Raw genomic sequence first — 13,880 nt, 5'->3', positions numbered from 1 at the left:
GTGTGTGAAGCTGTGCCTGCCGTACGCTTTTACTCTTCACGGAACGCTTTCAGCTGCTGCTTTATATATATTTGCTCTGAGTATCCCTTCTTGGAGGCAGAGAGACGCAGGCGGACTCACAAAGGGGCATTCGTCGGCGTTTATGTCATCTCTGCTTCTCTGCCTGTCTGCGCCCCCCCTCCCCCTACCCCTCTCTCTGCCGCTCGCCCAGCGTTTCGGCTGCTACTTACACAGCTGGACACTGAGAGCCGCGGCTCTCCTTTAAGCCTCTCCCTCCCTCCCCTTCCCGTACCTACACCGATTCTCTCGCCAGTCCTCTTTTCGCTTCTGCGACTGCCGGCCGAGTCACGATGCTGAACTGGTGGCTGATCGTCCTGATTGTGGTGATGCCGCTGATCTGCATCGGCCTTGCTGTCTACACAATCGTCTACTTTCAGTCGGAGGAGGACTCGAAGCTGGACTATGTGCCGAAGGCCATCGCCGGTCTTGGCCTCGTCCTGGCCTTGGGCAGCATATTGCTCGTCCCATACGACGCCGCCAACTCGCCAGATCCCACAGTGGCGCATAAGTTCAGTCAGACGCTCAACACATCGCTGATGTGGCAAATTGTGCTGTGGGCGATGGCCGTCATGGCGGTGGTGGTGTGCCCCTTCTTTATGTGCTTCTACGAGGCGTACGACCCCGACAAGCCGCGCGCCAGCACGCAGCTCGTGCACGCCACCATCTTCACTGTTGTCATCGTCGCCGTGTTCGTCCTCATTGTGAGCCTCTGCTACTCCTTCCAGGGTGTCGCGGATATCAACTTCCAGGCCTACCAGGGCAACCCGCAGATGGTCTTGCCCGACAGCTCGGCCCTCACCTTCGTGTCCAGCTCGGCGAAGTCGACGGTCACCGTCCCCGTCAGCGTCTACACCTACACCATCGGCATGCTGTGCTTCTTCGGGTGGATCTTCTTCTTTTTCTACGGCGGCACCGGCATCGTTGCCTACCCCATCAGCCTCATCCGTGGCTTCAAGTCGCGCACCAAGGCCATCGGCGCGAGCCGATTTGCGGAGGAGATGGCCATCGTTCTGGCCAAGGCGGACGCCATGCTGGAGCTGTGCAAGGGGCTGCAGCGCGAGAGCCGCGGCAGCATTTCGCGCTCCGTGAAGAACAAAATCAATATCCTACGCAACGAGGTATATTTTCTGGAGGCGCAGCAGGCGCAGCTTATTTGGGCCTACACGAAAGCGGGCGGCTCGCCCTTCATTGTGTACGGCAAACTGCTGCTGGGGGTCGTGTGCCTCGTAACGGCGATCTTGTGGTTCCTGCAGATTTTTATCTACAACACGTTTGACGTGGACCCATTTCTGAACACGCTACTGCTACGCCTGAACGACTCCTTCGCGCTGCTCGGCGTGTGCGCCTACGGCATCTTTGCCTTCTACCTCACCTGGTCGACGTTTCAGGGGCAGATTGCGCTGGGCCTGCGCCTCGTCTTCTTTCAGATACATCCAATGAAGAAGCACGACACTCTTGTGAACGCCTTTCTGTTCAACGTGAGCCTTCTTCTGATCACCAACTACGCGGTCATCTTCTTTGCTGTGGAGTCCTTCCAGGATTACGCCGTTCTGTCCTCCATCAACGGCCTCATGAACGTCTTCGTGGTACATCTGCGCGGCATCGGCGTTTTTATTAGGTGGGCGCAGTTCCTCTTCTTGGGCATGTCGTTGCTGGCGCTCATATGGGTGGCCGCGTGCCCCAAGAAAAAGCGGCGTGACCCGACCAAAATACGCCTGGACGATCTGAAGTGAGGCGGCACATGCCCCTCACGTTCCTCTCTCTCTCGCCTCTCTCTTTCGGTGGCTTTGTTTCTCGCTCATATGCTGTTGCTCTCCAACTTTCCCTCACCCCGTCTGCGAGTCTCGGCCTCTGGATGTTCGAAAGGTGGGGGGGGGTACGTGCCCGGGCCACTTGCTGTGCATCGTCACACGGTGCCGGGACGCCCGCTCTGGCCTTGACGCACTCGCGCACGCGCCATAGGGCATGTGCGCGTTGCGGAAGGGGGGACTCCCGCCCCCCTCTCCAGAGAGCGGGAGGGGCGAAAAGAAAAAAAAGGGGGCAGCGGGCACCTCCTCCATTGGTGCTTGCGCTTCTCTTCGACGGATAGTTCGCTATCCGCTAGGGCGTAATGTACGCACCTTCTCGCCCCGCCTGCCGACGCGCTGCAGGAGTGCTCAAAGGCCCCCTGGACGTGGTACGCTGCTGCCTCGACAGTGACCGTCACCACGCTTGCTCCTCGCTCTCTGGCGACACCCACAGACGGCCATCTTGTGGACTCTCTTCCTCTTCTTCGCCTCTCGGCATTCTGCTCGATGCCGACGCACCACGACGGCTCTCTCTCTCTACCCTCCATGGACAGCTCGCACGCGTTACAGGACTTCCCCATCCCTCCCCTTCATCCATCACACACACACACACACCACACACATACACACGCCGAGGTGTGTAGAGAGAACCTTGACCATCTGCAGCGGGATTCCCCTTTCGCCACTCGACCCCTCTCCCGCTCTTTGTGAGGGTGGCAGGTGCGGACCAGCCGCTTTCCTCCCCCCTCTCCATCGCAATGCGCCGACCAGCTCAGCTGTCCGCAAGGGGGCTGGCAGATGAGGAGGTGCCTGAGCTGAGCTCGGTGCCAGACGGCGTCTCTCGATGGACTGGCGCAGACCTCGCCAACCTGCGCAGCGGCGCCCGTTGCGGCAGTGCGGATGCGACGCAGCAGGAGCTGAAGCAGAGGCTGTGCCGCACCATCGATATTCTCGGCGCCCGCAGCCAGCAGGCGCAGCAAATCAACGCTGTTCTCACCTCTGTGGCGCGACTCCGAGAGAGTGACACCTCTCGACTTTACCTGCTCATCCATGGCCACCGCGGTGTTGGCATTCTGAAAGTGGGGGTGAAGAAGCTGTTCGTGACGCATCCCGTCACCCGTGGCCTCGTGGAGGCGGACCCCCTGTGCGTGCTTGACTTCTACGTAGTCGAGAGCTGCCAGCGGCAGGGGTATGGGAAGCAGCTGTTCACACACATGCTGGAGGCGGAGCACGTGTCGAGGCCCGCGGTGCTGGCCATTGACCGCCCCAGCGACAAGCTGCTGGGCTTCCTAAAGAAGCACTATGGCCTCAGCACTTACACCTCACAGGCGAACAACTTTGTCGTCTTCGACGAATTTTTTGACCGCACTATCGTCTCAGAGCGCGGCAGACTTCTGCGGAAGCCGTCTCCTGCGCGCACATCACCGTCTCCGCTTCCCAGCGGGGATGCTCCCGCTCTCGGCGCCATACAGGCAAAAAACGTGAGGCCCGGGTAGACGCCCGCACAGCAGCAGCACCATCACCAGTCACCGGCGCTGCTGCTCTGGCTGGTCTACCCGGGTCCCCACTGCTGGTGTCGCCATCACCGTACAAATCGAGTCCCGCGGCACTGCCGCCGCAACGAGCTTGTGCACTGCGCAACGCCTTATCGATACCGCCTGCCCTGTTGCCTTCACTCACACCAACGGCGGTACCGGCCCCTTCATCGGCAAACGACGGCCGACCTGTGCCGTTGTCACTGCTACCTCCAGGTTGCTTTCAGAGACGTCCGACCGCCGCATACGAGTCGTCGATGTTTGAGGTGCCGCACGCCACCCAAGACGCCCCAGTGCCGACGCAGCGTGCTGCGGCGTCGCCACTGCTGCTGTTTGCCTTCAAAGCGTTCGAGCAAAAGGTGGCGCCGATTTTCTTGTCGCCGGTGTCCAGCGTCCGCTACGCGACGACTGGCGGCGAGTGTGCTCGTGCCTGCGCTGCACCGTTGTCGCGGTCGCCCTTCTCTCGCGCCGCATCGCCGGGGTGCCGCGGAGAAGAATCAAACGGACCGACTCTGGCGGTTTCCGCTGGTCAGAACCGGCACCCGCGCAAAGCGTTGCCGACATGGGCGCCCCAGACGCAGTCCACTTACCGCCGGGGTGCCCCCTGCAATATCATCAGCAACCTTTCCTGACGCCAGCTGAGGGCTCAGGGCGTATCCCCTTTACGTGGTGGTCGGGTGGGGGATGCGCAGGAAACATGCCCGTGTGCGCCTATGTGTGTGCGCTGGATGGATGGGCACTCTGGCAAGAATTCCGAGACATCACCGATGTGTATGTGTGTGTGTGTGCGTGATTGCCTTATCCTGTGCAGATACTTCCTCCCCCCTCGCCGCTGGCGGAGCTCGAGAACGCAAGGGGGAGACAGAGCTAGAGTCAGGCCGGCTGCCACCGGTGATACCGCCCCACTCGGTAAGCGCCACCCCTCTGTTCGCGCTGCTCGGCGGTCCAGTTGAAGCGATGGCGCAGGGCCGCCGCACTGCGGGGACTGTTGCATGCGTGCCCACGCGGGCCCGCCCGCGCCACAGCCCAGAGGCCGTGTGGCAGGAGCGGACGCTGCGGCCATTTAGGCAGCAGGCAGCGCAGGGTGCTGCGGCCTCCGCCGTGGTGTGGCGGACTTCGCCCTTGTCCATGGTGGGTGAAGAACGCGGCCATATTCGGAGGCGACTCATCTTGTGGTCACGGGCGGGGGAAAAATGCAAGCGAGCAGACTGACCGAGCGCTCTGTGCAGCGCAGGTGGTGTGTGACGGACGTGAACAGCCTCGTGCTATGGGGCGGGCACGCCTGAAGGGCGAAGGCGGCCCTCTCTGGGCCGCTGGTGGGGGATGGCAGCTCAGCTGAGCGTCGTGCCGAAACGGTTTCGCGCGAGCCTCGAGACGATGCGAATGGCGGCTGCCGCACTCTCCGTTCATTCCTTTCCCGCGCCGCGCGGTCTGCCGCGAATGCGGCGGCTGATCTGTGGCTGGGCGGCATGCAGCTTGCGGGCACGTACGGAGCAGCGCAGCCGGCGGTGGAGGCAGCAGGCCGGTTCAGCGTCAGTCCCAGCCAAGCCGGAGCCGAGGGCGCTCCTCTTCCCCTGCCCTCCTTGCTCAGCCTTTTGTGGTTGCTGGGGTCGTGCGCGACGGCAGGAGGAGAAGGGTGGACACGGGAAGATGCAGCAGGAAAGCGGAGGGGCGGGGCGACTTCGCACTCTCATCCGTGCACACAAAGGCTCGACGCACACCGCCTATAAGTTGAATTTGTTGAGACGAATAGGCCGACTCGCTAGCGGCCTCGACGCGTGTCACTCACTCACTCTCCCACTCGCTCTCCCTCCCTTTTGTCCATTCAGTCGGAACAGACGCCGGAATGGGTCACACACTTCACACACATACACATACAGACGGCTCATTCAGCGAGGTAAGGGAGGTCACCGGCACAGGGGACACGGGCAGAGGTGTGTCTACCTCTGCAACCCTGCTCGCATCTTCCGGCACGCATTCTCGTCGCCGCCATCCCCACTTCACGCGCGCGACTTGGCTTTCTCATTGCGCATCACCTCTTCCGTTTAGCCAGTTGCATTCCGTTCACTCGACGGCTGCGGCGGCGGCCCTTTTGTTTCGTGCGTCTCTCCGCTAACAACGTGGACGACGGCTCTTCGTGCTTCGCCATGCCCAGGGGCCCTCGCACCGCTGAGGTGTCGCGCCGCCTCGTCGACGCCTACGTCACAGCATTACGCCAGCACCTGCCAACGCATTGTATTCGCCAGCTCGACAAACTCCCTAGCGCGCAGGAGCACCAGCTCACGCGTCTTCGTCAGTCCTATCCCGGAACTCCGGCGGAGTTGCTGTATCTTCTCCAGCGCGTGAACGGAACGTGTTGGGAGACACTGCAGGCGCCGCCCGCTTCAGTGCCACCGGCGGCTGTGGTGGCGCCGTCGCCGTTAGTGTCGGCAAGCACGACGACCGCGGCGAAAGGCGGAAGCACGACGTCGAGCACGTTGACCGACCCTGCAGCAACATCGCCATGGCCACCGGCTGCTGCGGGTACAGCGGCGGCAACAACCACTACGACCGGCTTGTCTCAAGCCGGCGCTTCATCTCCCGCGCTGACTAACAAGACGGCCACGCCTGTCTCCGCCGTTGCAGGCGCGGCAGCTAAGAGTGCCGCCAAGGCGACGGCTGCGGCTGCGATGGCCTCGGAGGCAGCGGCCTTTATCAAGTCGAGGATCGCCAAGAAGGTAAGCACAATGGCGGGGCCTCGGCAGAGTCGCCCACTCCCGCACTTTGTAGCGCTGCCTATCCTCGGCTCCACCTACACGAGCTGCCCTTACTACCTCAAGTCAGTGGAGCAGATGCTGCTGGCTGAGCAACAGTTCCCACCCCCTAACGCAACGCTGCCCGATGAAGGGGAGGTGTGGGCTCCCCCACCGGCGGACGCCCGAGCATCATTGCCGCTGCCGCTTTCACCAACCACGCCAAAGCCAACGGCGCCTATGGCCACCGACCCCGTCGGTGGGGGACCGAGTAGCGCGGCCGCCACTGTAAGCGACTCACCGCTGCCCGCTGCTAGCGATGCTGCGCGTAACACCCACACTATCGCGTCCGTCTACGCGGGGTGTAAGATCGTTTACGGCGCGCCACCACCGTCGCCGCCACCTTCATCACCGCCAAGCAGCAGCAGTGCGTCAAACACAGCAGCTGCGCCTCGCGCCGCCGCTGGCGAGATAGCGGCATCCATTGCGACGACGCCGACGTCCCCTAGTGAAGATCCGCGTGTTGTCTACGTCGATCCGCGGATCGATATCCACGCCAGCTTTCACCAGTGGCTTGTGTTCGCCGACAGCGTACAGCCGCACGTGCGAGGCTCGGCATCGAAAATGCCGGATGCCGATCCTGCCAAGATGGCAGCGGCTTATGCGACAGGAAACACAGCGGACGACTCAAGGCTCTCTCCTTCTCGGGCCCCTTCCCAGACATACACGCCGCCTCCACCGCCGAAGCAGTTTGCTGCATCGCGGCTCTACATCGACTTCCAGCCCGTCGAGCTTCAGGGCGGCGTGTACGGGCAGGTGATTCAGTTCATTCATGGCAGGCCAGACAGCTTCTCCGTTGTGGCAGACGACTTTGGGGAATACCTTAAGTATATCATGTCAGAGGAGTACGGCTTCACCGAGGAGCTGGAGGAGGAGGACGACGAGGAGGAGGAGGAGGACGATGATGACGATGCGCCGCAGGGCGGCCTCATCAAGTCCACGTTGGCAGGCACGACCCCACCGATCATCACCACGACGGATGACCGCCCGCTAACGTCACAGACGGCACCCCCGGCCGACTCGTAGAAGGCTTGGGCGAACATGAAGAAACATGCAGAGACATGGCTCTTTCCTTCGCCAAACGCAGAATCGCGGACTCGCAGTGGCGTCGCCGCCGACTTGCTCGATTGTGTAGGGTTATGAGCGGGTGGGGGATGATGAGGGGCCCACTCTCTGTGCCTTGCACGTGACCGGGCCGATGCAGGCGCAGTACGCGCGAATGCCTCCCATTCTTGCAATGGATGTGTGTGTGTGTGTGTGCTGACACGAGGCTCTGCCACGGACTCGCACACAATGCTCCCACCGTCCGTTCTCTGGTAGATAAATGTACGCGCACGCCGACAGACATACACTGCGTGCAGTCGCGTTCGGTGGAAGCTACGACGCCCCATATAAGGTGAAGAAACAACAGCAACAAAAGCTTGGCGACATGCACCCACCCACACGCACACAGAACTTCCGCAGCGCTGTAAGTTATAGCTGCCGTGCATCGCTTCTTCTCTCTGACCACTACCCCCGCCTCCCCCACAAGACTACACGCTACTAGCCTCCGGTAGCGGCCCGGCTGGACTGGAGCACGGCGGCTCGCGTGCCGTCTCCACACTTGTGTATGTGTAAAAAAAAATGGGACATGGCGGTGGAAAGGTCGAGAGAGGGGGTTGGCGAGGAAAAGCGGCGGGTGTGGGGTGAGGGTAAAGGAAGAGCAAAGGACGAGGCGATGAGCCGTGACATGCAGTGTCGTGCGTGTGTGTGTCTCGCGATGAGTGCACAAAAGGGGCCACTCCCTGCCTACACCGTGCCGCCATCATGCGCATGCAGTTCTTTCTTCTTGCAGCTGCGTCCTCCCTCCTCTGGAGAGACCGTCGGCGATTGGCGCGTGAGGGGATGGGGCGAAGGGTACGCGATTCCTCTGCTGCGGGCGGACGCACGTGCCCTCCCTTCACGCTTCCTGCACGCGTAATCCGTATGTGCGTGGCCAGGCCGCCTCGGTATGTCTGTGTGAAGATGCGTGTGCTCGTGCTGCTTCGTGACTCTTCGCGCTCTTCTACTGCCGCTCTCCTTCCACCACGCTGCGCGCACACGTGTGTTGACACATACGCATACACACATACGTACATCTGCGACATATTCCTTTCCCGAATCCCCATCGCGGGCGGCGCTCTCTCCGTCTCTCTATCGACCTTCTGTTTCGACGCCTCCTCGCGAAACTTCTTCGTATCATCGTGGCACTGCTTCTGTATCGCATAGCTGAGGGAAGAGCGTCTGTCATCCCCCGCCTCCCCTGCCTCCCCTGCCCTTCCCCTCTCTCTCGCCCTCCTCCCTCCCCAGTCTGCGTCGCGCACGTGCAGCGCTTTCCCTCTCCACTCGGCTACCCTTCAACGATAGCTTTTTCCTGTGCCATGCCGCGTCCTTTCGGTGTTTGGGCTCCGGCCACGACGCTCGCCGAGTACCGCGCGCGCATCCCCAACCCGTTCGCGTACAGCTTCAAGTGGGTGTATGCTATGAAGAGGGAGGTCTACTATCCGCCGGAGGCGCTGGCGCACTTTAAGGACCCGCAGCAGTTCAAGGACGCCGTCGACACCGTCATCGCGATGCGTGTGTCCGATAAAATCTTTGGCGAAGGCCAAAAACTTCCGCGCCACCCCGTCATTCTCTTGCTGATGGTGCTGTCGGCGCACGGCTTCCTCCTTTTCAGCGCACTGCGGTACTATTACGGCACGCACATGCCGGCAAACAACCCGACGTGGCGCAAGACCGTCAACAAAGAGTGGGAGGAGGCCATCAACAACTCGCCATGGGACCACATGTCGCATGTGTGGCAGTACAGCGACGAATATGCCGCCGTACTCGGTGATACCGCTGCTCCAGGCCAGCGCAAGTTCTACATCCCTGCTTAGCAGGCAGCGCTGTAGGGCGAGCGCACATCTGAACGCGCGCTGACACACAAGTTGCGAAGTATGCGCGTCCTTTCGCGTTTGTGTGTGTGTGTGTGCTGTGCATCCAACTACCTTACAGTCTGGTCTCCGCGTGCACTAAAAACAAAAAAAAGGCGCTCCCCCTCTCTTTTTCAGCCGGACGTGTTCTCTTTCCTTCTGCGATGGAGCGTTGAGAGAGCGACTGCGTGTGTGCGTGTGTGAGTGAGGGAGGGAGGGAGAGGCGTGCTATCTGGTAGGCTGATGTAGGGTTTCTCTGTACATGTCAAGTGGCTCCTCTGAGTGCTGAGCGGCCCCTCTCCGGTTCCTCTCTCATCTCCTCGGCCCTCTACCGTTGGTGCCCGGAGTCTGCGCGTAGGGGGGAGGAGGGCAGTGGTGAGATGCGCGGAGGGGGAGAGGAGTGCGAGGGAGAGCCTCGGATACTCTTGTGAAGCATATTTTGTCGTCGTTCTCCCAGGGCTGAGTGCATGTCTCTGCCCGTGTGCGTGTGAGTGTGTAGGCGCTCTTAGTGCGCGCAGTTTTCGTTACGTTAGTAGGGGATATCTTTGGATATATATTTTTCTTTTTTTTCATGGAGGTAGTTTTGCTCGCAAAGGCTGCCTCGTGCTCGCTGTCGCCACCCATCTCCTGTGAGCCGGTGCTTTGGGACGTGGCCCCCCCTTTCTCTGACAAAGTACCCCCGGCTCCTTACCCTTGCCCGAAGGCGAGAGGTGCTTGATGTGGTTGTGGCTGTGCCCGCGCCCATGTGGGCTTACCTCAGGGGCCCCGCGTAGGGAGTCGCTGAGGCATGCACGGAAACGGCCGCCTCGATCCTCACCAGTGTCTCGCACGCCTATGCCACTCACCTGCACCGTTTCTGTGGCGATGCGGGAGCAAAACGTTTTCATGCACGCGCGCGTGTATGTATGAGTGTGCGTGCGTGACGTAAGGGGCGCGGGGGAGGGCAGGGTAGGAGTAGAGAGGGGTGAGAGGGCGGTGCACTCTTTTGCCTCTTCGCGTCCGCATCAAAAAAAAAGGTAAACAACCCGATGAGAGGAGTGTGCGCGTGTGTGTGTGCGTGCGTGTGAGCCGCAGCCGCAGACGTGAAAGGGGCAACGCTCTGGATGAGATGACGTCAGGCGCACGAGATGGGCACCTGTAGCAAAGGAATACGCAAGCCAAACAAAGGCGCATAGAAGGCGCAGACGCTCCGCCCCTCCTCCTCCTCTCCCGAGGCTTGGAGGCGACGAGAGGGCGATAGCGGGTGTGTGTGTGTGTGGGGGGCTGCGCGGCGTGCGTGTTTCGCTGGCACGATCACCGCTCTTGCGCAGAGCGAGAGTGCCTGGACTCGCCCAGCGGTGCGGGCCTTGTGGGACACAGTGTGTAGCTCGAGGCTGCCGCCGGAGAGCGAGAGCGCACCCGCACGTGTGTCTGCGCGTGTGTGAGCGGGTGCGTCTTACCCATTTCCGCGCAGTCGGTTTTCTGTCGACACGCTGCCCCGGAAAAGGGGGTCGTGGGGGGGCCATCCAGGGCGTCCGCGATGGTGGCACGCGGTGGGGCGGACGTCTGCACACTCTATTCGACGTGTGCCCCCCTTCCCCTTCCCTTTCCTGCCGCTGCCACGCACGCAATCGAAGTACCCTTGCACCCCCCTCTCCCTTCCTCTGCCCCCCACCTCATCAGAGGCCCTCTATTCCTATACACCTACCCGCTGTTCTCTGCGCTCTTTCGTCTTGAACCTCTTGCCCCTGACAGGAGTCGATCGACCGCATTAGACACACCCACCCACACCCACCCACGCATAACAGCAGCACACGTTCATTCGGGTCCCCGTCTCGCTCTCTTCTGCACAGCTTTCACGTCACCGCTGCCCGTGTGCGTCTCACTACACGCAATGCTACGCGCCACCCTCGCTCGGCTGGAGATGGCCCCCAAGGTCACGCACATCCAAGACAAGCTGCTGATCAACGGCAAGTTCGTGCCGGCAGTATCTGGTAAGACCTTCGAGGTTGTCAACCCTGCGGATGAGAGGGTGATTGCGAACGTTGCGGAGGCCGATAAGGCTGATGTGGACCTTGCTGTGAAGGCGGCCCGCCAAGCCTTCGAGTCCTTCCGCATGACCGACTGTTCGTGGCGCCGCAATGCGATGCTGCGCCTGGCGGATATTCTAGAGCGAAACAGCAGGGAGATGGCTGCGCTGGAGAGCCTTGACAACGGCAAGCCGTACGAGGCCGCGAAGGCGGACGTCGCCGTTTCGGTAGAGTGCTTCCGGTTCTGCGCTGGGCTGGCGGACAAGGTGGATGGCTGCGTGCCGCCGCGCTCTGGCAACTGCCTTGGTGTTGTGAAGCGCCAGCCTATCGGCGTGTGCGGACAGATCATACCGTGGAACTTCCCGCTGCTGATGGCTGCGTTCAAGCTCAGCCCTGCGCTTGCCACGGGCAACACAGTCGTGCTGAAGCCGGCGGAGCAGACTCCGCTGAGCGCGCTGCGCCTTGGCGAGATGGCGATCGAGGCCGGCTACCCGGCCGGCGTGCTGAATATCCTGCCGGGCTTTGGCGCGACTGCCGGCGCGGCGATTTCGCGCCACATGGACGTTGACAAGGTCGCCTTCACGGGCTCGACAATTGTTGGCCGCGAGGTGATGCGGATGGCGGCGGAGACCAACCTCAAGAAGGTGTCCCTGGAGCTTGGAGGAAAGTCGGCGCTGATTGTGTGCGAGGACGCCGACGTGGAGGCGGCGGCGCGTGTGGCGACGACTGGTATTTACCTCAACGCGGGCCAGATTTGCACAGCGTCGTCGCGCATTTACGTGCACGACTCGGTGTACGACGAGTTTTTGGTGCTTCTGCGCAAGCACGCGGAGGCGCGCAGGGTGGGACCAGGCAACAACACGGAGAACAACATGGGCCCGCTCGTGTCGAAGAAGCAGCACGAGCGCGTGCTCGCGTACATCGAGGATGGCGTGAAGGCTGGCGCGACCGTGGTGACTGGCGGCAAGAGGATGGGCCACACGGGCTACTTCGTGCAGCCGACAATATTCACGGACGTGAAGGAGGACATGCGGATCTGCAAGGAGGAGATCTTTGGACCTGTGACGTGTGTGATGAAGTTCAAGGACCTCGATGAGGTTGTGCGGCGCGCGAACGACAGCATCTATGGGCTGGCTGCTGGCATCTGCACACGCAACATGGACACTGCCCTTCGCTATTCCACGTACCTCAACGCCGGCACAGTGTGGGTAAACACTTGGAACGACTTCTGCGTCACGATGCCGTTCGGCGGCTTCAAGCAGAGCGGCATTGGCCGCGAGCTGGGCAGGGACGCCATTGATCTGTACACGGAGACAAAGGCGATCCACTTTGCCCTCAATGGGCCAATCGTGAAGCCGTGAGGAGTGAGCGATAAGGTGCGCCTCGCCCCGCACCCCCCTTCACCTCGTCCTTGCGCCCGTCAGCAGTGTACGCGCGTGCAATCTGTGACGCGGTGACCCTTCACTTGCTCACGCGCACATCTGGTCTGGCTGCTGCTTGTGACGCGGCTTGCGAGTCTGTGTCACGCTTTTATGTGCCTTCGATTGTCTTCGTGTCATCGCACACGGGCACTGCGAGCTCGTGTCGGAGTGTGGGCCGCTCTGCCCCTCCGTCGCTCTCTCGCACGTTGAGGCGCGGACAACGCCGGAGGGGTGGGTGGGTGGGTGGGGGAAGGTCATCGAATCTTCACTGCGGAGCACCTACGGAGAAAGAGCGAAGGTCGAGGCAGCATGGCGCGCGGCACACGTATTGTGTATGCCCTCCCAACCTTCGCAACCCTACCCTTGTGCGAAAGCTGACGAGTTCGTACCACTGCTGCTTTCCGCCGCTCTCTGTCTCTCTCTCTCTCACGATGCTGCACGGCGCTCCATCGGTCGCGCGTTCCCCTCTTTTTTTCCCTTTCTTATATTTGTGCTCATTTCGCGTGCGATGCAGATGATGCGAAGGCGCAGGTGAGCGTCGCGGTACCACGCTCTTCTCTCTAACGTGTGGGGACACCGGCCCCTCTTTCTCCTCTCCCCCCTTCCTCCCACCCATCAACCCATCGCTACACTCACAGGTATACACAAATACTAACGCATTTGTGTGTGCGCAGGCAGGCGAGGCGCGCTCGTTGACCTCATAAGTCTTCTATTTTTTTTTCTCCTCGCCGCCTCTCCTCTCTCTTTCTCTCTCTCTCTCTATACCGCCCCATTCCGTTTTTTTTTTGAATAATTTCGTGCGGTCGTTGGATGCCCCCCGGCGCTGAGATTTTTTTTGGAAGTTTTGTGTGCGCCTTCGAAGCGGTAGCCGGCGATGGCGCGTTTTCCAAGATCGGCGTGTGTGTGTGGTTGTGTGCGTGTGCGGTCCCCTCTGTCAGTTTCTCTGTTTCCGTCCCCTTCGCTCCGTCGCCATTTCCTGTACCGGCCCCTTCTCGCGTCTCGCTCACGCTCTCGTTCCCCCCACCCCCCGAGACGTCTATCCCGCCGACGGCGCCGGCCATCTCTGCATGCGGGTATCCTCAGGAGCTGAGTGGCTCCCCTCCTCCCTCTCCCCCTTCGCTCTTTCGCGGGGAATCTGCACAGTCCACCTTCCCCCCTCCCCACTCGCGTAAAGGCCCGCAGACTCTCTCGAGCGCTGGCGAGCCGGTGTGGGCTGGCGGCTGTGCAGCAGAGGCGTGCGGACTCGGCCGCGTTTCTTTTTTTTCTTATGGCATCCGCCCACCGCGACTCGCGCCGGTGACTGAGCAGGCACACACAAAAGAAGCGATATGCGCACGCACGCA

General features: G+C 61.4%; 5 protein-coding genes across 5 annotated transcripts; all 5 read left to right on the top strand.

Annotated features, from left to right (window-relative positions):
• Positions 1-350: 350 nt before the first annotated feature.
• LSCM1_05320 (uncharacterized protein) lies at positions 351-1,793 on the top strand (the record flags this gene model as incomplete). Its single annotated transcript, XM_067322791.1, has 1 exon — positions 351-1,793. The coding sequence occupies one exon, from the start codon at positions 351-353 to the stop codon at positions 1,791-1,793; it is 1,443 nt and encodes a 480-aa protein (XP_067178156.1).
• Positions 1,794-2,605: 812 nt separating this feature from the next.
• On the top strand, positions 2,606-3,343 carry LSCM1_05319 (uncharacterized protein; the record flags this gene model as incomplete). The annotated part of the gene is made up of 1 exon (XM_067322790.1): positions 2,606-3,343. One exon carries the CDS (start codon positions 2,606-2,608, stop codon positions 3,341-3,343), a length of 738 nt encoding a protein of 245 aa, XP_067178155.1.
• A 2,186-nt stretch (positions 3,344-5,529) lies between these two features.
• Positions 5,530-7,200, top strand: LSCM1_05318 (uncharacterized protein; the record flags this gene model as incomplete). Its single annotated transcript, XM_067322789.1, has 1 exon — positions 5,530-7,200. One exon carries the CDS (start codon positions 5,530-5,532, stop codon positions 7,198-7,200), a length of 1,671 nt encoding a protein of 556 aa, XP_067178154.1.
• Positions 7,201-8,573: 1,373 nt separating this feature from the next.
• On the top strand, positions 8,574-9,071 carry LSCM1_05317 (uncharacterized protein; the record flags this gene model as incomplete). Its single annotated transcript, XM_067322788.1, has 1 exon — positions 8,574-9,071. One exon carries the CDS (start codon positions 8,574-8,576, stop codon positions 9,069-9,071), a length of 498 nt encoding a protein of 165 aa, XP_067178153.1.
• Positions 9,072-10,980: 1,909 nt separating this feature from the next.
• LSCM1_05316 (uncharacterized protein) lies at positions 10,981-12,477 on the top strand (the record flags this gene model as incomplete). The annotated part of the gene is made up of 1 exon (XM_067322787.1): positions 10,981-12,477. The coding sequence occupies one exon, from the start codon at positions 10,981-10,983 to the stop codon at positions 12,475-12,477; it is 1,497 nt and encodes a 498-aa protein (XP_067178152.1).
• Positions 12,478-13,880: the final 1,403 nt, after the last annotated feature.

Source organism: Leishmania martiniquensis, chromosome 25 (assembly GCF_017916325.1).
Source record: "Leishmania martiniquensis isolate LSCM1 chromosome 25, whole genome shotgun sequence".
Taxonomy (NCBI): Eukaryota; Euglenozoa; class Kinetoplastea; order Trypanosomatida; family Trypanosomatidae; genus Leishmania; species Leishmania martiniquensis.
Note: the sequence above shows the minus strand (reverse complement) of the source record. Positions and strands in the feature narration are given on the sequence as shown.